General features: G+C 43.8%; 1 protein-coding gene across 1 annotated transcript in view; it reads left to right on the forward strand.

The window, feature by feature from the left end:
- The window catches only part of LOC121541145 (neural proliferation differentiation and control protein 1), a 40,211-nt gene that overhangs the window by 9,698 nt on the left and 5,802 nt on the right, over positions 1–24,711 (forward strand). The window contains exons 2-6 of the mRNA XM_041850121.2: positions 10,118–10,267; positions 20,683–20,784; positions 21,416–21,619; positions 21,857–21,923; positions 22,676–22,760. Coding sequence (XP_041706055.1) covers positions 10,118–10,267; positions 20,683–20,784; positions 21,416–21,619; positions 21,857–21,923; positions 22,676–22,760 — 608 coding nt within the window. The remainder of the gene's footprint in view (positions 1–10,117; positions 10,268–20,682; positions 20,785–21,415; positions 21,620–21,856; positions 21,924–22,675; positions 22,761–24,711) is intronic.

The raw sequence follows: 24,711 nt of genomic DNA on the forward strand, positions 1-24,711 counted from the left end.
AGTGTTGGAGGCTATTTTGTAAATGACATCGCCGAAGTCAAGGATCGGTAGGATAGTCAGTTTTACGAGGGCATGTTTGGCAGCATGAGTGAAGGAGGCTTTGTTGCTAAATAGGAAGCCAATTCTAGATTTAACTTTGGATTGGAGATTCTTAATGTGAGTCTGGAAGGAGAGTTTACAGTCTAATGAACTGTAACTCAGTAAAATCTTTGAAATTGTTGCATGTTGCATTTATATTTTTGTTCAGTGTAGTTGTGAGGTTGTGTGTGACTGTGAGTGCATCTGCTTACACTGTAAAAGTGATGTGTGAGCCTCAAGGGCTATCTATGCCTCTGACAGTTTTGAAGTACTTAACAAGAAAGTGCTATTGCGACAGAGTCTCTTGTCAGGCTTTTTTCACTGAAGATAAATCAAATCAAATTGTATCTGTCACATGCTTCGTAAACAACATGTACAGACTAACAGTGAAATGCTTACAGGCGCTTCCCAACAATGCAGAGAGAGAAAAAAATGAAATAGTAGAAAAATAATAACACAAGGAATAAATATAAAAATAATAACACCAGGAATAAATACACAATGAGTAACAATAACTTGGCTATATACACGGAGTACCAGTATCGAGTCGATGTGCAGTGGTACAAGGTAATTGAGGTAGATATTTACATATAGGTAGGAATAAAGTGACTAGGCAATGGGATAGATAATAAACAGTAACAGCATCATATGTGATGAGTCAAAATAGTTAGTGCAGGGCCTCCTGAGTGGTACAGCGGTCTAAGGCAATGCATCACAGTGCTAGAGGCGTCACTACAGACCCGGGTTTGATCCCTGGCTGTATCACAACTGGCCGTGATCGGGAGTCCCATAGGGCGGCGCACAATTGGCCCAGCATCATCTGGGTTAGGGGAGGGTTTGACTGGTGGGACTTTACTTGGCTCATCGCGCTCTAGCGGTCGTCAGTTAAACAGTGTTTCCTGCCACACATTGGTGCTTCTGGGTTAAGCGGGCGGGTGTTAAGAAGTGCGGTTTGGCAGGTCGTCTTTAGGAGGACGCATGACTCGACCTTCGCCTCCCAAGCCCATTGGGCAGTTGCAGCGATGAGACAAGATCGAAATTGGGGGTAAACATTTTTAAATAGATAAGGGGTAATGTAGATAGTCCGGGCAGCTATTGGTTAACTATTTAACTACCTATTTAGCAGTCTTATAGCTTCGGGGTAGAAGCTGTTCAGGGTCCTGTTGGTTCCAGATTTGGTGCATCGGTACCGCTTGCCGTGTGGTAGCAGAGAGAACAGTGTATGGGTGGCTGGAGTCTTTGACACCGCCTGGTATAGAGGTCCTGGATGGCAGGACCTCTATACCGTACGCTCTACCCTCTGTAGTGCCTTGTGGTCAGATGCCAAGCAGTTGCCGTACCAAGCGGTGATGCAGCCAGTCAAGATGCTCTCAATGGTGCAGCTGTAGAACGTTTTGAGGATCTGAGGGCCCATGCCCAATCTTTTCAACCTCATGAGGGAGAAGAGGCGTTGTCATGCCTTCTTCAGAACTGTGTTGATGTGTGTGGACCATGATAGTTCCTTAGTGATGTGGACACAGAGGAACTTGAAGCTCCCGACCTGCTCAACAACAGCCCCTCCATTTCCTGTAGTCCACAATCAGCTCCTTTGTCTTGCTGAAGTTGAGTTAGAGCTTGTTGTTCTGGCACCGCATTGCCAGGTCTCTGACCTCCTCCCTATAGGCTGTCTAATCGACGTCGGTGATCAGGCCTACCACCGTCGTGTCGTCTGCAAACTTAATGATGGTGTTGGAGTCATGCACGGCCACACAGTGGTGGGTGAACAGGGAGTACAGGAGGGGACTAAGCACTCACCTCTGAGGGGCCCCAGTGTTGAGGGTCAGCGTGGCAGATGTGTTGTTGACTACCCTCACCACGTGGAGTCGGCCTGTCACGAAGTCCAGGGTCCAGTAGCAGAGGGAGGTGTTTAATCCCAGGGTCTTTAGCTTAGTGATGAGCTTGGAGGGCACAATGGTGTTGAACGCTGATAAGGTATTTGTTCACCTGTATCAGGGTCATGGTTGAATCACCAGACTGAACCTGTATCCTGAGAATAGGAACAGCTTGGTCTGATAGGGACTTTTTTCCACTCAAAAAAAACAAAAACAAAAAAAGTTAACCATGGTTTCAATCCAAATTGCACGCTACTTCCTTTATAGTGCACTATACTTTTAACCCTGTGGGCCCTGGTGCCATTTGGTACCCATCCCACGATACATTGTCCAGGCTTCCATTAATATGATGAGTGTAGACGGCCAGCTCTAACTACAGTGGCTTGCGAAAGTATTCACCCCCCTTGGCATTTTTCCTATTTTGTTGCCTTACAACCTGGAATTAAAATTGATTTTTTGGGGGTTTGTATCATTTGATTTACACAACATGCCTACCACTTTGAAGATGCAAAATATTTGTTATTGTGAAACAAACAAGTAATAAGACAACAAAACGGAAAACTTGAGTGTGCATAACTATTCACCCCCCCAAGTCAATACTTTGTAGAGCCACCTTTTGCAGCAATTACAGCTGCAAGTCTCTTGGGGTATGTCTCTATAAGCTTGGCACATCTAGCCACTGGGATTTTTGCCCATTCTTCAAGGCAAAACTGCCCCAGCTCCTTCAAGTTGGATGGGTTCTGCTGGTGTACAGCAATCTTTAAGTCATACCACAGATTCTCAATTGGATTGAGGTCTGGGCTTTGACTAGGCCATTCCAAGACATTTAAATGTTTCCCTTTAAACAACTCGAGTGCAGTATGCTTAGGGTCATTGTCCTGTTGGAAGGTGAACCTCCGTCCCAGTCTCAAATCTCTGGAAGACTGAAACAGGTTTCCCTCAAGAATTTCCCTGTATTTAGCGCCATCCATCATTCCTTCAATTCTGACCAGTTTCCCAGTCCCTGCCGATGAAAAACATCCCCACAGCATGATGCTGCCACCACCATGCTTCACTCTGGGGATGGTGTTCTCAGGGTGATGAGAGGTGTTGGGTTTACGCCAGACATAGCGTTTTCCTTGATTGCCAAAAAGCTCAATTTTAGTCTCATCTGACCAGAGTACCTTCTTCCATATGTTTGGGGAGTCTCCCACATGCCTTTTGGTGAACACCAAACGTGTTTGCTTATTAAGCAATGGCTTTTTTCTGGCCACTCTTCCATAAAGCCCAGCTCTGTGGAGTGTACGGCTTAAAGTGGTCCTATGGACAGATACTCCAATCTCCGCTGTGGAGCTTTACAGCTCCTTCAGGGTTATCTTTGGTATCTTTGTTGCCTCTGATTAATGCCCTCCTTGCCTGGTCCGTGAGTTTTGTTGGGCGGCCCTCTCTTGGCAGGTTTGTTGTGGTGCCATATTCTTTCCATTTTTTTATAATGGATTTAATGGTGCTCCGTGGGATGTTCAAAGTTTCAGATATTTTTTTATAACCCAACCCTGATCTGTACTTCTCCACAACTTTGTCCCTGACCTGTTTGGAGAGCTCCTTGGTCTTCATGGTGCCGCTTGCTTGGTGGTGCCCCTTGCTTAGTGGTGTTGCAGACTCAGAGCCTTTCAGAACAGGTGTATATATACTGAGATCATGTGACAGATCATGTGACACTTAGATTGCACAAAGGTGGACTTTACTTAACTAATTATGTGACTTCTGAAGGTAATTGGTTGCACCAGATCTTATTTAGGGGCTTCATAGCAAAGGGGGTGAATACATATGCATGCACCACTTTTCCGATGTTTATGTTTTAGAAACAAGTTATTTTTTTCATTTCACTTCACCAATTTGGACTATTTTGTGTGTCCATGACATGAAATTACAGGTTGTAATGCAACAAACACCAAGGGGGATGAATACTTTTACAAGGCACTGTATGTAACGCCAGAAAGTCAATGTAAGACATGAAAAATGGCTATTCAAGCCATCTGCTGCCTGCCAGGCTGTGCAATCATAAACAGTTCCAAGAAGGGCAGAGAAGCAAACAGTGCCATGGCATTCTATTGTACCACAGATGGGAAAAGGCACTGACGTGGCAGTGTTTACTTTTTATTGACTTAATGAGGCATGATCAGAAGTCATGAGAAAAGCTGGGAAATGGCACCAATCCAGAGCGAATTACAGTTAGTGCGTTCATTTTACGGTAGCTAGGTGAGACAACAACATATCACAGTCATAGTATCTGTCCATAGGACCACTTTAAGCCGTACACTCCACAGAGCTGGGCTTTATGGAAGAGTGGCCAGAAAAAAGCCATTGCTTAAAGAAAAAAATAAGCAAATACGTTTGGTGTTCGCCAAAAGGCATGTGGGAGACTAAAAGAGTACATATGGTACTCTGGTCAGATGAGACTAAAATTGAGCTTTTTGGCCATCAAGGAAAACGCTGTCTGGCACAAACCCAACACTTCTCATCACCCCGAGAACACCATGACCTAAGAATACTGCTAAAGCAACACTCGAGTGGTTTAAGGGGAAACACATTTTTTTATTTTGCATCTTCATGAGTGAGTGGTGTGGGAGGCATGGTGAGGTGACGTGACCTCCTATTGTTTCTTGACATTCCCTCCTTCTGTAATCACATTGTGTTTGTGGCCATCAACAAAATGAGGACTAAAAAGGGAAAGTGTGTAGGGCGATGTCTAATAGTGATGATGAGCATCTTTTGATATTGATGCTGTAGCAATATTTTGGTTGGAGCGCTGTTTAAAGCCTCTCTCTCTCTCACCATTCTTTCTTTCCAACTACCTCTTCTGTCGCAGGTTCAATTAAGTGCCTTAGGGGTGATGATTCATACTATTCTCCTTTATTTGCTTTATGCTGCAGTACCTTGGGCTGATCATGCACTTATCTCTTAATTCACTATCTCCATTACAGTGAATAATTCACAGCTGGGGAAGATGCACTTGGAGGCGTGACTGTGTGTGGGGTGTGTGCACGTGTATATGCTTGTGCATGCCTGCGTGCCCTTGTGCCCTTGTGCATGCCTGCGTGCCTTTGTGCCCTTGTGCATGCCTGCGTGCCCTTGTGCCCTTGTGCATGCCTGTGTGTGTGTATATGTGTTAAGCGTAAAGATCACAGTCCCTGGGGCTGCAATTGTCTGTGCAACATTAACTTCCCACATTATGGGAAAACCACATGCAGCAGTATAGGCTAACTATGCTTATGCCACAGAACGTACAGAGACAGAACAGATCATATGATTCGAACAATGCATTTAGATACAGTGAGCTCCAAAGTATTGGGACAGTGACACATGTTTTGTTGTTTTGGCTCTGTACTCCAGCACTTTGGATTTGAAATGATACAATGACTATGAAGTTAAAGTGCAGACTGTCAGCTTTAATTTGAGGGGTATTTTCATCCATATCGGGTGAACCGTTTAGAAATTACAGCACTTTTTGTACATAGCCCCCCCATTTTAGTATTAGGACAAATTCATTTATATGTGTCTTAAAGTAGTGAAAAGTTTAGTATTTGGTCCTATATTCCTAGCACACAATGATTACATCAAGCTCTAAAAACTTGGATGCATTTGCTGTTTGTTTTGGTTGCTTTTCAGATTATTTTGTGCCCAATAGAAATCAATGGTAAATAATGTATTGTGTCATTTTGGAGTCACTTTTATTGTAAATAATAATAGAAAATGTTTCTAAACACTTCTACATTAATATGGATGCTACCATGATTATGGATGAATTCCTGAATGAATCGTGAATAATGATGAGTGAGAAAGTTACAGACACACAAATACCCTCAAATTAAAGCTGACAGTCTGCACGTTATCTTCATAGTCATTGTATCATTTCAAAGTTCTGGAGTAGAGACAAAAAAATTATAATTCTGTGTCCCAATACTTTTGGAGCTCACTGTATATTTATTTGGTACCATATCTATTCTAAGTAAAACTATGATTTGCTAACCATAATGACCTAAACCAAGCCAGACAGAAAGAGGAGACATGGAGCAGTAGAGAGTAATGGGTGTGTCATTTGATCAAGGAAATAGTTCCTTGTCTAAAGACGCACTGCATTGTTGTGCCATGATCCGGGTCCTATTGTGTTACACTGATCCAGGTGCCATTGTGTGACACCTTATCTGGGTCATCTTGGTGCTCTGCTCTTCCTTGATCTATAGATTTGTTTGATCAAAGAGTCTGAGAAGACAAATTATCTGCCACAGTTTGATGAAAGGAACCATGGATGGAGAGGTGGACAAATAGAGATAAATGGAGGGAAGGAGGGATTAAAATACTTCAAAGGGCAGGATACGTGGCCTCCTGCAGTGTATTGAGTTATGAGGATCAACATGTAGGTGGCTCCACTGTGACAGACTGGCTTCCTGCAGTGGGCAGGACAACTGGCGAGCTGTAGCCTTCAGGACAGGACACTGAGAAGGGCTGACAGACAGGCTGGAGGTGGGCGGCTCAGTAGGGCACTCCTTGAGAGAAGACACCAATTCTTTCATACACACACACTTAATAATCCGATTTATACACACATACACACTGACATAAACACATACTCAGACTCTCTCACCCGCACGTGCACACACACACACACCATCATATACAAATCCAGACTAATACGATCATATGAGCAGATATACAGAATATATTTATCTTTCTCTCTCTTTTTCCCATGAGGGAATTTACATACACTCAAATTCTATCACATACAGACATCATCTCACATACACACCACCTAGACATGATCTTCTACAATAGGGAGTTTGATAGATGAGATGTGGAAGGATCAGAGGAGAGGAACATTAGGGAGAGTGGCACATGCCAGGCCAAAATACGAGAGATGACAAAGAGAGGGAGGGAGGAGGATAATATTAATTTAATCCAGGATGGAGGGATGGAGGAGGCTTGCACATGTGCATCCAAAGGCTATTGTGATACTGAGTAATTTGGCAGGATCGGTGAGAGCAGGGGAGACAACATTGCTAGGTTACCTTTCATTATCGAAACAATAAAGAATACATTTCAGAGACTTTATAATTTTGAGACAATGCCAGAATACCAGAAGAGGGTGAGGAAATGTGTGTGATTGTCTATTGTCATTCTGTGTGTGGTCCTTTTTTGTATGATACCAAATGGTATCACCTTGGTTTATCACGAGTACCTAGCCCTATGTTCTGAATTGGTCTTGTGACACAGGCACATGCACACATACTAACATGCATACACAAGCATGATCATACTCTCAAACATACACATCCAACCTTTCAGATGACACTTGCATCACTCAGACACACATCCCATACAGGCAACAGGATCAATGAGAGAGAGAGAGAGAGAGAGAGAGAGAGAGAGAGAGAGAGAGAGAGAGAGAGAGAGAGAGAGAGAGAGAGAGAGAGAGAGAGAGAGAGGGAGAGAGAGAGAGAGAGAGAGAGACTGTCACGGTTTCGGCCGAGGCTGCTCCTCCTCCTTGTTCGGGCAGGTTTCGGCGGTCGTCGTCCCCGGAGTACTAGCTATCACCGTTTGATGTTTTCGATGTCTGTTTGGTTTTGTCTGATTGTGTACACCTGTTTCCTGTTTGGTTGATTATGTCTCCTATAAGTTTCTCGTTTGGTTAGTCTTGTGTTGTGTGTTATTGTCCGCCTGTCGGTAGGAGCTGCGTGTTTCTGCTCTGTTTATTTTGTTTGCGTAATCGCTCGCCTCTGTTTGTTTCGAGGCCCGTGTTTTGTATTTGATCACTTGATGACTAGTAAAGTCTGTTGGACTAAGCCTCTGTGTCCTGCGCCTGACTCTCACACCAAATCCACATCAGTTCCTGACAGAGTCTGTTTATGTCTGTCTTAAACTGAACAAAAATATAAACGCTACATGTAAAGTGTTGGTTCCCATGTTTCACGAGCTTGAATAAAAGATCCCAGAACTGTTACATACACACAAAAAGCTTATTTCTCTCAAATTCTGTGCAATTTTTTTTTTACATCCCTATTAGTGAGCATTTCTCCTTTACCAAGATAATCCATCCACCGTGTAGTTCTGCTACAGCCTCCGGTTGCCATGGAGGTCGTTATAGCAACAAATGCTGTAGCTCTGCAGCAGCCTAGGGGGCATGAGTTTCTATGAATACCCTCCTTCTGTACTATGCCCTCCTACCTGCCCATGCTTACTGTACCACTCTGCCTCTTTAAGCCCTGATAGGCTGCTAAGTCCATTATTATTCCTCCTGCAAAGAGCCTAGTGTGCCTCGGCAACAAAACACACCTGGTGACCCACTTTCTCAGTGTGTGTGTGTGTGTGTGTGTGTGTGTGTGTGTGTGTGTGTGTGTGTGTTTTGTGTGTGTGTGTGTCTGTCACAGATTGGAGAATCACTCAATCACTCAGGCTGTCATTCAACCTGTCATACTGTATAATTCTGACGTCAGCAGAACTTCACGATCTAGGCCTTGAAGGTGCAGTTGTATATTCCTACATTGATTTTGATAGATGACAATGCTGGTTTGAAAGACTGCTTTTTCAATGTGCAGAGGCAATGGAAACAACAGCACGCTCAGTAAGTAGTTTTTTGCTATTAGAAATCCCTGTAAATTGTATACTGACCAAAAATATAAACGCAACATGCAACAAGTTACAGTTCATATAAGGAAATCAGTCAATTGAAATAAATTCATCAGGCCCTAAACTATGGATTTCACATGACTGGGAATATAGATATGCATCTGTTGGTCACAGATACCTTTTTAAAAAAGTAGGGGCGTGGATCAGAAAACCAGACAGTATCTGGTGTGACCACCATTTGCCTCATGCAGCGTGACACATCTCCTTCGCATAGTTGATAAGGCTGTTGATTGTGGTCTGTGGAATGTTGTCCCACTCCTCATCAATGGCTGTGCGAAGCTTCTAGATATTGGTGGGAACTGGAACACGCTGTCGTACACGTCGATCCAGAGCATCCCAAACATGCTCAATGGGTGACATGTCTGGTGAGTATGCAGGCCATGGAAGAACTGGGACATTTTCTGCTTCCAGGAATTGTGTACAGATCCTTGCTACATGGGGCAGTTCATTATCATGCTGAAACATGAGGTGATGGCGGCAGATGAATGGCACGACAATGGACCTCAGGATCTCGTCACGGTATCTCTGTGCATTCAAATTGCCATCAATAAAATGCAATTGTGTTCGATGTCCATAGCTTATGCCTGCCCATACCATAACCCCACCGCCACCATGGGGCATTATTTTCACAACGTTGACCACAGGAGGTTGGTGGCACCTTAATTGGGGAGGACTGGCTTGTGGTATTGGCTGGAGCGGAATAGGTGGAATGGTATAAAATACATCAAACACATGGTTTCCAGGTTTTTGATGCCATTCCATTTGCTCCGTTCTGGCCGTTATTATGAGTCCTTCTCCCATCAGCAGCCTTCTGTGACGTTGACATCAGCAAACCACTCGCCCACACGACGCCATACACATGGTCTGCGGTTCTCAGGCAGGTTGGACGAGGCTGCTTATGGTAAAGAAATGAACAACAGCTCTGGTGGACATTCCTGCAATCATGCCAATTGCACGCTCTCTCAAAACCTGAGACATCTGTGGCATTGTGTTGTGTGACAAAACTGCACATTTTAGAGTGGCCTTTTATTGTCCCCAGCACAAGATGCACCAGTGTAATGATCATGCTGTTTAATCAGCTTCTTGATATGCCACACCTGTCAGGTGGATGGATTATGTTGGCAAAGGAGAAATGGTCACTAACAGGAATGTAAACAAATTTGTGCACAAAACTTGAAAGAAGTAAGCTTTTTGTGGATGTGGAAAATATCTGGGATCTTTTATTTCAGCTCATGAAACATGGGACCAACGCTTTACATGTTGGTTTATATTTTTTTGATCAGTGTACATAGTAAAAGTAAGTCTGCCACTGACTGGTGCGTCTACATGTCGTCTTGTTATCTCCAAGCAGCCTCTTTTGTCATGGCACCTGGGGGATAATGTCTCACGCACACTCCATACGAATCATGAAAACCATGATTCAGTATATGCTGTCAGAGGATGTGAGCAATAGAGTGTGTCGTCTAACGTATGTCTCTTTTTCTGCCCTCTCTCTTTCCATTTAGCTGGGGATAAGTGTCCGGACCACATAGACTGTGCCCGCGCGGGGCGGCACTTCTGCAAACCTGGCACATCCTACTGCGGTCCATGTCTCAATCCATTGGACGAGAACGAGGAAGGATTGTGTGTGGCAAGGAAGAGGCGCCATCACTATGGTATGTAGGTCTGGCCATTACACAGTCCACACACATTATGCACACACAAATGGCCCCGCAATCTCCATTATAATCAAGGTGATTTGGTTCATTTATGACAGATGTTATTGAATGTATTTGATGAAGCTACTTCAACAGATAGGGATTCAAGTTTAAAAAGGAGAGTTCTGCACAGGGTATTTTTCTATGTGCAATGGACATCAATCATCTTCCCTGCCCTGGTTGTGGTTGCATCCCAAATGGCACCCTTTTCCCTACATAATGCACTACTTTTGACCACAGCCCTATGTAGTGCACTATGTAGGGAATAGGGTGCCATTTGGGACACAAGCCTGTGTCAAGCGACAGATCTCTAAGCATCCAGACATGGCTAAGGGGCTTTGGTCAAACACAGTCAAACTAAGTGGTTAATGAGCTAATGCAGAGATGCTGCTGTTTAATCGGAAGCCCTGCAGTGTGTGTGTGTGTGTGTGTGTGCGCCTTTGTTCGCGTTGCAGCCATGAGTAACTGCTTTAAGAGTGGGTATAGTGAGCCACACAGTGACACAGACTGTGTACACCACTGGCCGCAGAGAAAAAGACAGGAAACCCTCACTCCTCCTCTTTCTCCTCCTCCTTCCTCGCTCTCTCAGCCCCCTCCTTGCTTACCACATTCTCTCTCAATCTGCTTCTTCCTCTCATTCAATGCTCCTCTTTCCTTTACTCTTTTGCCCTTCCTATCCATTCCTCTCCCCTTTCTCCCTATCGATCTCTCATTCCTCTCTCTCCCTTGATCTCTCCATCCCTCTCTCTTTCACTCTGCATCGATCTGGCCTTATCTCTCCCTCTCTATGTGTGCTATAGTCCCCCCCCGCTGTCCACACCCAGCTAACAACAAACATTCCCACAACTTTAGAGAATGTTCTCTTAAGTCTCATTAGGTCATTAATGTTTTCGTAGGAATGTTCCAAGAGACCATTCCCTTAATGTCAAATAGAACTTACACAGAACGGTTGGCATGGTTGGCATGTTCTCAGAACATAAGATATTAATGTTCTAGATATGTTCCATGGGAACGTTGCAAAAACATTCATGTGTCCAGTTTTCTGTGGGTTAAGAGAATATTCCATCAACATCCCACCAAACATACACAGAACATGGTTGCCATGTTTTCAGAACATAAGATGTTCTAGACATGTTTGATGGGAACATAGCAGGAATATTTCTGTGTATCAGTTGTCAGGACGTTGCCTGATGGTCCCCCCAAAATCACTGTTGCCGAGCCAATCAAGGCCCTGATCGGTGAACCACTGATACATTCATAGCTCTTTGTCTGTTGGCAAGGTTAGGGATACTCACACACACAGTGCTTTTAATTTACATATTTGACTCACTTTGATATAGGTGATTACATTGTGCATGTTGATTTATACAGCAATTATTATTCATGTTCCTCACCTATGATTTGAACTCACAACCTCTTGGTTCACGGTACTCCGATCTTCCTGCTACACCTCCATGTCTGTGTCAAATATGAGTTAATCTGACTATTCTCATCATTGGTTTTATTTACTTATTTCAGCAATTTTTCTGTATAGCTTCTGTATAGTGGGACATGTTAACCTGTTTTAATGATACTCCTGAATCACTATGATCAAAACAAAAACATTTTTGAGTGTACTTTTAACAGAGCTGAGATTGACTTCAAAGTGCATTCACCCTATAGCTTTCAACTATCAAGTTGTTTCAGATCTATAAGTGCCTAGGGAGGAGGGGTTAGGGTTTATTCTGGACAGGGCCTAATTATACGGGCCCAATAAGCACATCCTCTAGAGATATTCCTTATTGGGACAGTGGTTAGGGCGTTCATCATTGGTGCTGGCGGCCTGGGTTCTAGACTCGATAGGGGAATCACCCTATTCTCACATTCTTAGCAGTATATGTAAATGTCATTATTTGGCAGAGATTACAAAACACCTATCTAATTAAAATGAGTTTCTCATTGAAAGATGGGAATCTGTAGGAACTTTTATTGATCATAGTGATTCAGAAGTATTATTAAAACAGGTTAACATGCCCCACCAACATTAGTGAACTATACTGAAAGCCCTTAAATTGCTGAAAGAAGTCAATCAAATCAATGATGACAATAGTCAGATTAACCGATACATGACACAGACATGGTGCCGTAGCAGGAAGATAGGCGTACCGTGAACCAAGAGGTTTTGAGTTCAAATCCCAGATGAGGACTGTTGAATAATAATTACTGTATAAATTAACATACACAATGTAATCATGCACATCAAAGTGTGTCAAATATGTAAATTGTAAAACTGTGTGTTTGAGTATCCCTAACCAGGGATCAGGGCCTTGATTGGCTCTGCAACGTTGTGGAGAACGTTTCTTTGGGACCATCAGCAACGTTCTGACAACTGATTCACAGAAATGTTCTTGCAACATTCCCATGAAATGTGTCAATAACATTAATGTCTTATGTTCTAAGAACATGGCAACCATATTCTGTGTATGTTTAGTGGGACGTTGATGGAATATTATCCTTTCCCACAGAAAACTGGATGCATGAATGTTCTTGCAATGTTCTCATGAAACTTGTCTAGAACATTAATACCTTATGTTCTAAAAACATGGCAACCATGTTCTGTATATGTTTGGTGGGACATTGATGGAATATTTTTCCAACCATCGTGAAATTGGACACAAGGGTTCTTGCAACGTTCCAATGAAACATGTCTAGAACATTAATATTGTATAATCTGAGAACATGGTAACCACGTTCTGGGTATGTTCTGTTTGACATGAAGGGAATGTTCTCCTAACTCTAATGCTAAAACATGCAAAAAAGGTTCTCAGAAGGTTCCTGCTAACATAGATAGAATGTCCCCTAACTAACGGTAAACTGGACACTCAAACATTAGAGGAACATTGCGGGTAACATTACAAAAACGTTCTCTCTCCCTAGAATTGTTAGCTGGGCAGACACATGCAACCCCCGCACATGACCACCGCCTTTAATCACCCAGAGTACTGCATGTATCTCTCTCTCCTCCATCTCTCTCTCTCTCTCCCTCTCCCTCTGTCCCCCTATCTCTCCCTTCCATCTCTCTCCCTCTCTCTCTGTCACACTCTCTCTCTCTCTCTGTGTGTATGTAGTGTGAGGGCCAGGTTGGCCTTCGGGTTGTTGTGTGTTGGTGTGGTGCTGTGGTGTGGTGCTGTGGTGTGGTGCTGTGGTGTGGTGTTGTGGTGCTGTGGTGGTGTGGTGTTGAGGTATGGTGTGTTGTGAGTGCTACAGACCACTGAGCTAGGTTAAGCCTCTTACATAATCCTGAGAGGGTGAGGGCCGGCTCGAACAGACTGACCCTGTAGGTGTAGGCAACCTAGCTCATCGTAACAGCGCCTATGTACAGGATTAGGTGTACTTCAATGGAGATTTACTCCAAATCAAAGCCTTACCTTTTACGTGCTAAACATATTTGTTCTTATTTTTAGCATCATTTTATGTCTTATTTCCATAGGACATATCCATTGAGGCAGGTTATGGATGTTTTTTCCAGTACGGATATAGACATGCGTGTTGTACACGGAGAGATAAACCCATCCAGACACAGTGGGACCAGAGATGGGCTTACTTGGGACCTAGAGAAGTAGAAACTGATACATTATTCAATCTGGCAGCCCGGATGTCTTAGACTATGCATGAGAGAGCAGCAGGATGAAAAGAGGAAGCAAACACACTCCACAGCAACATGTAATACACACATTTGCACAAACACACTCCACAGCAACATGTAATACACACATTTACACAAACACACTCCACAGCAACATGTAATACACACATTTACACAAACACACTCCACAGCAACATGTAATACACACATTTACACAAACACACTCCACAGCAACATGTAATACACACATTTACACAAACACACACTCATACATAAGCATACTTCGTCTTGTTTTCTTTTTCACAAGCACACACACACACACACTGATACACAGATATGTGAGTGTAGGTGCCATGCTTTGTATGTTGGTAGGTACAATATGTATACTCTCAGAAAGGGAAGAGTAGTACTGTTATTCATTGGTTTTACAGTGGGCGCCATGATGGCCTGAGGAGCAGAGATGAGAGGGTAGGTAACTTCCAGTAGCTAGGTGAGTACAGTTAGTGAACAGTACTCTTTGTGTGTGTAGGACAAGCCTGTGTTTGACATCAAGGCGTACACTCCCATAGGTAAACACTCCTTGCCTTGGAGCCTGGGCTTTGTCTGGTAATAAGGCTGACAAACAGTCCGGAGAACTGGATATATATACACAATATGTACTGATGGCAGAGCTGTACCCAGAAACAGGGAATGTGTATATATATATGTGTGTGTGTGTGTGTGTGTGTGTGTGTGTGTGTGTGTGTGTGTGTGTGTGTGTGTGACTGTATGTGTATTGACTGCGTCACTTCCCGTCCATCTACACTACCGTTCCAAAGTTTGGGGTCACTTAGAAATTTCCTTATTTTCGAAAGAAAAGCAATTTTTTTGTCCATTAAAATAACATCAAATTCATCAGAAAAACAGTGTAGACATTGTTAATGTTGTAAATGGCTATTGTAGCTGGAAACGGCTGATTTTTTATGGAATATCTACATAGGCATACAGAGGCCCATTATCAGCAACCATCAGTCCTGTGTTCCAATGGCACGTTGTGTTTGCTAATCCAAGTTTATCATTTTAAAAGGCTAATTGATCATTAGAAAACCCTTTTGCAATTATGTTAGCACAGCTGAAAACTGTTGTGCTGATTAAAGAAGCAATAAAACTGTCCTTCTTGAGACTAATTGAGTATCTGGAGCATCAGCAATTGTGGGTTCGATTACAGGATCAAAATGGCCAGAAACAAAGAACTTTCTTCTGAAACTCGTCAGTCTATTCTTGTTCTGAGAAATGAAGGCTATTCCATGCAAGAAATTGCCAAGAAACTGAAGATCTCGTACAACGCTGTGTACTACTCCCTTCACAGAACAGCGCAAACTGGCTCTAACCAGAATAGAAAGAGGAGTGGGAGGCCCCGGTGCACAACTGAGCAAGAGGACAAATACATTAGAGTGTCTAGTTTGAGAAACAGGTGCCTCACAGGTCCTCAACTGGCAGCTTCTTTAAATAGGACCCGCAAAACACCAGTCTCAACGTCAACAGTGAAGAGGCGGCTCCGGGATGCTGACCTTCTAGGCAGAGTTGCAAAGAAAAAGCCATATCTCAGACTGGCCAATAAAAAGAAAAGATTAAGATGGGCAAAAGAACACAGACACTGGACAGAGGAAAATTGGAAAAAAGTGTTATGGACAGACAAATCGAAGTTTGAGGTGTTCGGATCACAAAGAAGAACATTTGTAAGACGCAGACCAAATGAAAAGATGCTGGAGGAGTGCTTGATGCCATCTGTCAAGCATGGTGGAGGCAATGTGATGGTCTGGGGGTGCTTTGGTGGTGGTAAAGTGGGAGATTTGTACAGGGTAAAAGGGATCTTGAAGAAGGAAGGCTATCACTCCATTTTGCAACGCCATGCCATACCCTGTGGACGGTGCTTGATTGGAGTCAATATCCTCCTACAACAGGACAATGACCCAAAGCACAGCTCCAAACTATGCAATAACTATTTAGGGAAGAAGCAGTCAGCTGGTATTCTGTCTATAATGGAGTGGCCAGCACAGTCACCGGATCTCAACCCTATTGAGCTGTTGTGGGAGCAGCTTGACCGTATGGTACGTAAGAAGTGCCCATCAAGCCAATCCAACTTGTGGGAGGTGCTTCAGGAAGCATGGGGTGAAATCTCTTCAGATTACCTCAACAAATTGACAACTAGAATGCCAAAGGTCTGCAAGGCTGTAATTGCTGCAAATGGAGGATTCTTTAACGAAAGCAAAGTTTGAAGGACACAATTATTATTTCAAATTAAAAATCATTATTTCTAACCTTGTCAATGACTACATTTCCTATTCATTTTGCTATATTTCCTATTCAAACTCATTTCATGTATGTTTTCATGGAACACAAGGACATTTCTAAGTGACCCCAAACTTTTGAACGGTAGTGTAGGTAATTCCACCTTGGTCATCAACAGCATCTAAAGCTGTGGTCAGGCTGACCCCTCCATAGACCTATAGGCTAATAATAAGTTAGGACATTGGGAACAGGGAGACCCTAGAGATGAGGAGAGATGGGGAGCGGGGAGGGATGACGCACAGAGGGCTAACCTAACAGAGCCTGATGAGAGCTGTTGACGAGTTATTAGGAATCAGGCATGTTATTGAATGTCATGTTAGTATGACAAGGTGATTCCTTGTGGCAGTCTGACTATGTTAGTCATGATAGGAAATGTAGTCAATGGGCACTCAAAGAAACAAATAGTTAAGTCTGTGATCTTTTTTAAACATTTTATATTCCCAGTATGGTGTTTGGGTTAGAGGGATGAATATATAACTTGAAAAGTAGTGTTATGCTGTGTTTTTCACATATGTCCATGGTTTTGCGTAGCTACTGCAAGTGTAAACATGGAGAGAGAGAAATGTGTTGTTGCAGTGTTGAGGATGGGATAGTATGGATGTTGACCAAGTACCTCTGACCGGAATATAGACTCGGGCCAGCAAGCTTTGCCATATGTGGTCAAGAGGAAGCCATAGCTACTAACATTCTAGAGCATGTTCTTGCCCATATAACCTAGTGCACCATATTGGAGGGCCTATTGAAAATACTTACCAGTGCATTGTTCACATCGCCACAAGAGGGCAGCAGTAGTCCCTAAGAATGACCCCCCCTGAGAAATATAAGTCAGTGAGATCAACTGTAAAATTGGAAGCCATGTAGTCATCCGGTAATCTATACTGTTTGGTCATGTGTGAGTCTGAATTCAACTATTAGGCCAGATATTATTCTGATTCAACCTGGTAAACAATTAGAAAAAGTGTCAGTAAGTTTAATTTACCTATTCGGTCGATAGCCTAGCGGTTAAGAGTGTTGGGTCAGTAACCAAAATGTTGTTGGTTCAAATCCCTGAGGCGACTAGGTAAAACATCTGTTGATGTGCCCTTGAGCAAGACACTTAACCCCAATTGCTCCTGTAAATTGCTCTGGATAAGAACATCTGCTAAATGACTATAATGTAGATACTTTCACTCAGTGTTCCCTTAAAGACCCTTTCACAAACAAAGCAGGGCAGCCCCTTTGACTGGAAATACAAATGACAGTGTGTGTCTTTATGTTGTAATGAGAAATGATCAGTAACTGATTGTGTTGTCCTGGTGTAGCCAGAGTGGGGAATGGGAGATTACAAATGGGCTGTAAGTGGAATAAGAGAACCTCACAGATGGGTGTGAGTCTGATTCACTGTTTACTTGTTTAGTGTTTGTTTGCAGTAACTTATCGGGGGGGTTAGGGGTAATTATCAAGTTGGTGCCAAAACCTGCTCTCCGACGCAGGGAGAGGTGCATGCTTAGTCAGTGTGTGAGGTTCTACTGAGACGTCCATTTCCCCATTCTTGCTGTCTCTATGTACTATACACTCTCACTCAGACAAAAAACATACAAATACCCTTATGCTCCCTTTTCTGTGGTTCATGCTCACTGATTCTTGTATGTACCCTCTCACTCATGTACTCATACCAACACAATATCTCAGGAAAGTTCTCATTTTCTTTCTTATTTTATCCTTTTCGTCAAACTTTGCAGTTGGCTAACGAAGTAGGGTAGAAATAGTGCACTTGCTGAGTAAACTGGCACACTTGGAGCCCTCCACCACCTACAAAGTCCAGATGGCATGACCCGCCCCCACTGACACCTGCTGTGGAGCACACTAAATGTCCAGTGATAGAGGGGAGTGAGAAAGTAACCAAGCACAGAGTGAAAGTGCTGCCACATCATATCACGCACATTACCACCGCCAGATGGCCACCCTTCTGGAGAGGACAACGCCTTAATCATTAATAAGACAGAGCTCACGCTAATACAAACACAGTCAGACAGCACTAAGCATATTCAGCAAAGTGGCTCAGGCGGTGATATGGCTCATGATGTCTCACTACAGTAATTCAATATTAAATCTCAATCTTATTTAGCTCATCATGTAAACAGTGTACCCTGGTCTTTTGGAGGAACCTGCTGCTTTTCAACTGTAACACCAGTGTTACACTTGTGTATACACCCTTATGTTATACTAGGGAAATTAATGTTTCCATAGCTAGGGCTGACAGTGTGGACTTGTGAAGAGCAGAATCAGCAACTCCTCCAGCACCTCCTGTACTCCCTGTTCACTCATGACTGCATGGCCAGGCATGGCTCCAACACTATCATTAAGTTTGCCGATGACACAACAGTGGTAGGCCTGATCACATACAACGACGAGACAGCCTATAGGGAGGAGGTCAGAGACCTGGCTGTGTGGTGCCAGGACAACAACCTCTCCCTCAAAGTGATCAAGACAAAGGAGATGATTGTGGACTACAGGAAAAAGAAGAGGACCGAGCATGCCCCCAATCTCATTGACGGGGCTGTAGTACAGCAGGTTGAGAGATTCTAGTTTGTTGGTGTCCACATCACCAACAAACTAACATGGTCCAACCACACCAAGACAGTCGTGAAGAGTGCACGACAAAACCTATTCCCCCTAAGGAGACTGAAAATATTTGGCATGGGTCCTCAGATCCTCAAAAGGTTCTACAGCTGCACCATCGAGAGCATTCTGACTGGTTGCATCACTGCCTGGTATGGCAACTGCTCGGCCTCCGACCGCAAGGCACTACAGAGGGTAGTGCGTACGGCCCAGTACATCACTGGGGCCAAGTTTCCTGCCATCCAGGACCTCTATACCAGGCGGTGTCAGAGGAAAGCCCTAAAAATTGTCAAAGACTCCAGCCACCCTAGTCATATACTTTTCTCTCTGGGTCCAAGAGGCTTCTAAACAGCTTCTACCCCCAAGCCATAAGACTCCTGAACATCTAATCAAATGGCTACCCAAACTATTTGACTACTTTTACGCTGCTGCTACTCTCTGTTTATTATCTATGCATAGTCACTGTAATAACTCTACCTACATGTACATATTACCTCAATTACCTCGACTAACCGGTGCCCCCGCACATTGACTCGGTACCGGTACCTCCTGCATATAGCCTCGCTATTGTTATTTTTTACTGCTGCTCTTTAATCATTTGTTACTTTTATTTCATATTATTTTATATTGTATTTTGTGTGATTTTTTGGTATTCTTTCTTAAAACTGCATTGTTGGTTAAGGGCTTGTAAGTGAGCATTTCACTGTAAGGTCTACACCTGTTGTATTCGGCGCATGTGACAAAAATTTGATTTGATTTAATCAAAACAGTTGCTTTGTGAGATGGTGTTAAAGTTCACAGTTAGCCATTGTTATGTAAATGTCAGCTGAAAAGTACCAGTGGCCTGGCTTTGGCCCCAAGTGAGAGCAGGTCTGCCGGAGCCATGGCCCAGTCAGCCATGGGTGCCGGTCTGCGTAGATGGAAACAGAAAAGTCTGAGCCTTTTGGGTTAAACACTGGGGTAAATCCTGTATGGAAATGCACCACAATGGAGTGGGTGAGATTAGCCATTTATTTTCACCATTAGCACTCAGCTGAGTGAGATTTAGGGCCTTGTGTGTGAGAGGGAGTAGGGCCGAATCAGGGGGGCGGGGTGATCGCACAAGCCCCCCTGCCGTGCTCCATCCCCTGGCCACACACACACTACGTACCCAAGTAACCAGGGAGCGCTGTGGCCCAGTCCTGGAATGTGGCCTGCTGTCTGGCCAACAGAGCTGTTAAACAACACCCTGGCTTTGTCTCCTTTTCACTGCGTCCCAAACAAACAACACACACTGGCACACTCTCTGTCCATCATACACACAAACAAACACTCACTGGCTCTCACTCTCTCGTGGGTTCCTTCATGCACCTGCAGTCACACAACAACACACAGGCTTACATCTTCTGACACACAGGATATCCTGTTCTAAATCATGCTCTTTCACAAACCCACTCTGTTCTCAGTTATATAATAATAATAATATGCCATTTAGCAGACGCTTTTATCCAAAGCGACTTACAGTCATGGTTACCAATTCACAAATGTAGAAGCACAATACATATGTATTCTAGTGGTTAGTGTTGGGCCAGTAACCGAAAGGTCGCTGCTTGGAATACCTGAGCCAGCAAGGTGAAAAATCTGTCAATGTGCCATTGAGCAAGGCACTTAACCCTAATTTGCTCCAGGTGCGCTGTACTACTATGGCTGACCCTGTAAAACAACACATTTCACTGCACCTATCCAGTGTATGTGACAATAAAACATTTATATCCTGAATGAAGGTATTATGTTCACACAGACTCACAGTTATATTTTCCCCTGTCTTTCTCCTCAGGTAAAATGACTTCCTTCTCTGCTCTAGATGAAGAAATTGACTTCCTTCACTCTGTCATTGCCAAACAGGAAGTGTCGGAGGTCAAACAATCAAAACAATCAGGTGAGCCTTACATTCTGTTGTCACGGTCGTTGATGAACGGGTCAGACCAAGGCGCAGCGTGAAATGCATACATGTTTATTGAACTGAATGAACATACAAAACAACAACAGGCAACGAAACATGGCGTCGGAAGGCTATACACTAACAAGCCCAACCTCACCGAACACAAACAAGATCCCACAACACAGGCAGGAAAACTGGCTGCCTAAGTATGATCCCCAATCAGAGACAACGAGTGACAGCTGCCTCTGATTGGGAATTACACCCGGCCAAACATAGAAATGCAAACATAGAATGTCACCATAGAAAACACACACATGATATACACACCCTGACCAAACTAACTAGAGTTCTATAGGTCAGGGCGTGACATCTGTATGCATTTCTATGCATTTTTTTGATGTTTCAGTTACTTTTCTATAGATGCGTGTCGCTATATCTAAAACGTTATCTACACCACAATAATATGAATGTCTCTGTCTCTCTCTTTCACTCTCTTTTGCTCTCTCTCTCTCTCGCTCTCTCTTGCTCTCGCTCGCTCTCTCGCTCTCTCACTCTCTCACTCTCTCGCTCTTAATCTTTCAATCTCTCTCTCTCTCTTAATCTTTCAATCTCTCTCTTTCTCTCCCAGAAACCCGTTCCAAGGGAGCTAGGACTCAGACGGAGGCTCTCAGAATGAGAGGCCAGGTCCAACCCTCTGTGGGGCAGCCCACCACCACCCAGCCCTCCACCCAGACCCCCCAGCCTGCCACTGGGGCTCTGGGGAGGGTTGGAGCGGGAGGACCTGATGGCCTCATAGCCATCCCATACCCCTCCAAGGACAGTCTCCTCGTCAGTAAGTGGCTTTATGAGTTGAAAATAGAGACACGTTTATGACGTAAGACCAGCATGGAGCACCCAGGCCAGCTCTACTAAACCGCCTTAGTATGATGCAAATATACAAAACTATTTATAAAGGATTGAAAGTGATTTGATTTCATCTGCAGTTACACACAATTTCATAATTTCTCCTCCTTTTATGTGTAATTTGTGTTCACTCTATCCTTTTCTCTGTTTGTGTCCACCTCTGCAGTTATGATCTCTGTGTGTGTCATCGTTGGCGCCACGGCCTTGATCTTGGCTACTGTTTTCTGGGTCAGGTAAGACATCAGATAAGGGCCTCCCGAGTGGCGCAGCGCTCTAAGGCACTGCAGTGCTTGAGGCGTTAGGGGAGGGTTTGGCCGGCTGGGATGTCCTTGTCCCATCGCGCTCTAGCAACTCCTGTGGCGGGCCGGGCGCATGCACGCTGACACGGTCGCCAGTTGTACAGTGTTTCCTCCGACACATTGGTGCGGCTGGCTTCCAGGTTAAACGAGCAGTGTGTCAAGAAGCAGTGTGGCTTGGCAGGGTTGTGTTTCTGAGGACGCATGGCTCTCGACCTTCGCCTCTCCCGAGTCCGTACGGGAGTTGCAGCGATGGAACAAGACTGTAACTACCAATTGGGGAGAAAAAGGGGTAAATAAAATAAAAGACATCAGACAATAACATTCTATTTACAGATGCACTACAATATATATGATTATGCTATTACTCAATTTGACTACTAAGATGTGCTAGACTCCACTGTTTTACTGGTAAGTGTTGTTGTTGGAGCATGTTAGATCACTTTTTAGAACATTTTATGAAAGATAAATTGAAGCACTGCACTGTTAGGCTGCATCCCAAATGGCACCCTACTTCCTATAGTGCACTACATTTGAGGCTCTGGTCAAAAGAAGTGCACTATATAGGGAATAGGTTGCCATTGGGACGAATCCTCAGTCCATAATGCAGTTGTTTTGGGATATTTTGCATGCTGTTCCTTCTCCAGTCTCTGAATTTCTAATGTCCCAGAATAATGTTGCCCCTACAGGTTGCAGAAGGAATCACGTCTGGCCCAGAAGGTAGATTACCCTGCATTTGGAGGCCATGGGAATGGAACAGCCAACAGGACTTCAGTAAGTACATTGTCCTTCATGGGGAACCATACATCCACCTCAGATAAATCAGAGAGGAAGGGGTTTTCTCGTTTGGGCAAAAGTTTATCCTCCGTCCTCTCTCCTTTGTCCTCTCTTCCGTAACCCGGAAACCGATAAGTGTTTGAGGTCGAGGAGTGTGTAAATTCATTAGTAGGTAAATGGAAGAGTGTCCTCCTCTCCACGATAGCCACCTTTCATCAAGGATATTCATTTGTATCCTAACGCGGAAGAGTTTTCAAATATGCCACGCCCTTTGAATCAGCTTTTGTTTTGTCAGAGGAGAAAAACATGCACACGTTTAAAAACAACATGCTACTTATTGTTTTATCTATAAAATGTCTTGCACAACAAACTTAATTTGTTTTGAGCACTTTACACATTTATTTTGGGATCCATCCCTGTAAACGTAATTTGTCTAGTGGAGAAGGACAGTGTCGTTTCAAGCAAGCGCTTTTTCATCCATGTTCACGCTCCTTGCTGACTGTCATTTAACTTTGACCCTTTTCAAAAGGAGGCGAGAGAGAGCGGAGGAGATGTGAACAAATCGAATTGATAAAAGGCAGAAAATGTGAAGCGGGAGGACTGAATCTCTCTCGCCTCTCATAGACGCCCCAAAATCTGTCAGTGCGAATAAAGCATGAAACAGACAAGTGGGGAATTTTTGTATGGAGGTCTATGAGAGAGTGTAAAACTTGATCAACCTAAAAATGAATTGCTAATTGAGGTTTATTTGATCGAATAGAAGTTTCATAATGTTTAGGTTGTTACGAATGTACTGAAATAAGTGGACGCAGGTGGCATCCTGGCAGTTTTAAATCGGAGTTGTGCCTGTTGTTCACATGCGTATCTGCCCTCTCATTAGCTAGAATGTTCCTACCTCCTCCCACCTGCCTTCCACCTTTGCAGACATGTATACCCATTGTAAGAGCAGACAGTCCAATATCTCAATATACAGTGCATTCGGAAAGTATTCAGACCCCTTCCCTTTTTCCACATTTTGTTACGTTACAACCTTATTCTAAAATGGATTAAATAAATAAAGAATCCTCATCAATCTACACACAATACCCCATAATGACAAAGCGAAAACAGGTTTTTAGAAATATTTGCAAATTAAAAACAAAAATACCTTATTTACATAAGTATTCAGACCCTTTGCTATGAGACTCGAAATTGAGCTCAGGTGCATCCTGTTTCCATTCATCATCCTTGAGATGTTTCTACAACTTGATTGGAGTCCACCTGTGGTATATTCCATTGATTGGACATTATTTGGAAAGGGACACACCTGTCTACATAAGGTCTCACAGTTGACAGTGCATGTCAGAGCAAAAACCAAGCCATGAGGTCGAATAAATAATCCGTAGAGCTCCGAGACAGGATTGTGTTGAGGCACAGATCTGGGGAAGGGTACCAAAAAATGTCTGCAGTATTGAAGGTTCCCAAGAACACAGTGGCCTCCATCATTCTTAAATGGAAGAAGTTTGGAACCATCAAGACTCTTCCTAGAGCTAGCCGCCGGCTAAACTGAGCAATCGGGGGAGAAGGGCCTTGGTCAGGGAGGTGACCAAGAACAAGGTGGTCACTCTGCCAGAGCTCCAGAGTTCCTCTGGGGAGATGGGAGAACCTTCCAGAAGGACAACCATCTCTGCAGCACTCCACTAATCAGGCCTTTATGGTAGAGTGGCCAGACGGAAGCCACTCCTCAGTAAAAGGCACATAACAGCCTGCTTGGAGTTTGCCAAAAGGCACCTAAGTGACTCTCAGACCATGAGAAACAAGATTCTCTGGTCTGATGAAACCAAGGTTGAACTTTTTGGCCTGAATGCCAAGCGACATGTCTGGAGGAAACCTAGCACCATCCCTACGGTGATCATGCTGTGGGGATGATTTTCAGCGGCAGGGATTTGGAGTCTAGTCAGGATCGAGG

Source organism: Coregonus clupeaformis, chromosome 27 (genome assembly GCF_020615455.1).
Source record: "Coregonus clupeaformis isolate EN_2021a chromosome 27, ASM2061545v1, whole genome shotgun sequence".
NCBI classification, from domain to species: Eukaryota; Metazoa; Chordata; class Actinopteri; order Salmoniformes; family Salmonidae; genus Coregonus; species Coregonus clupeaformis.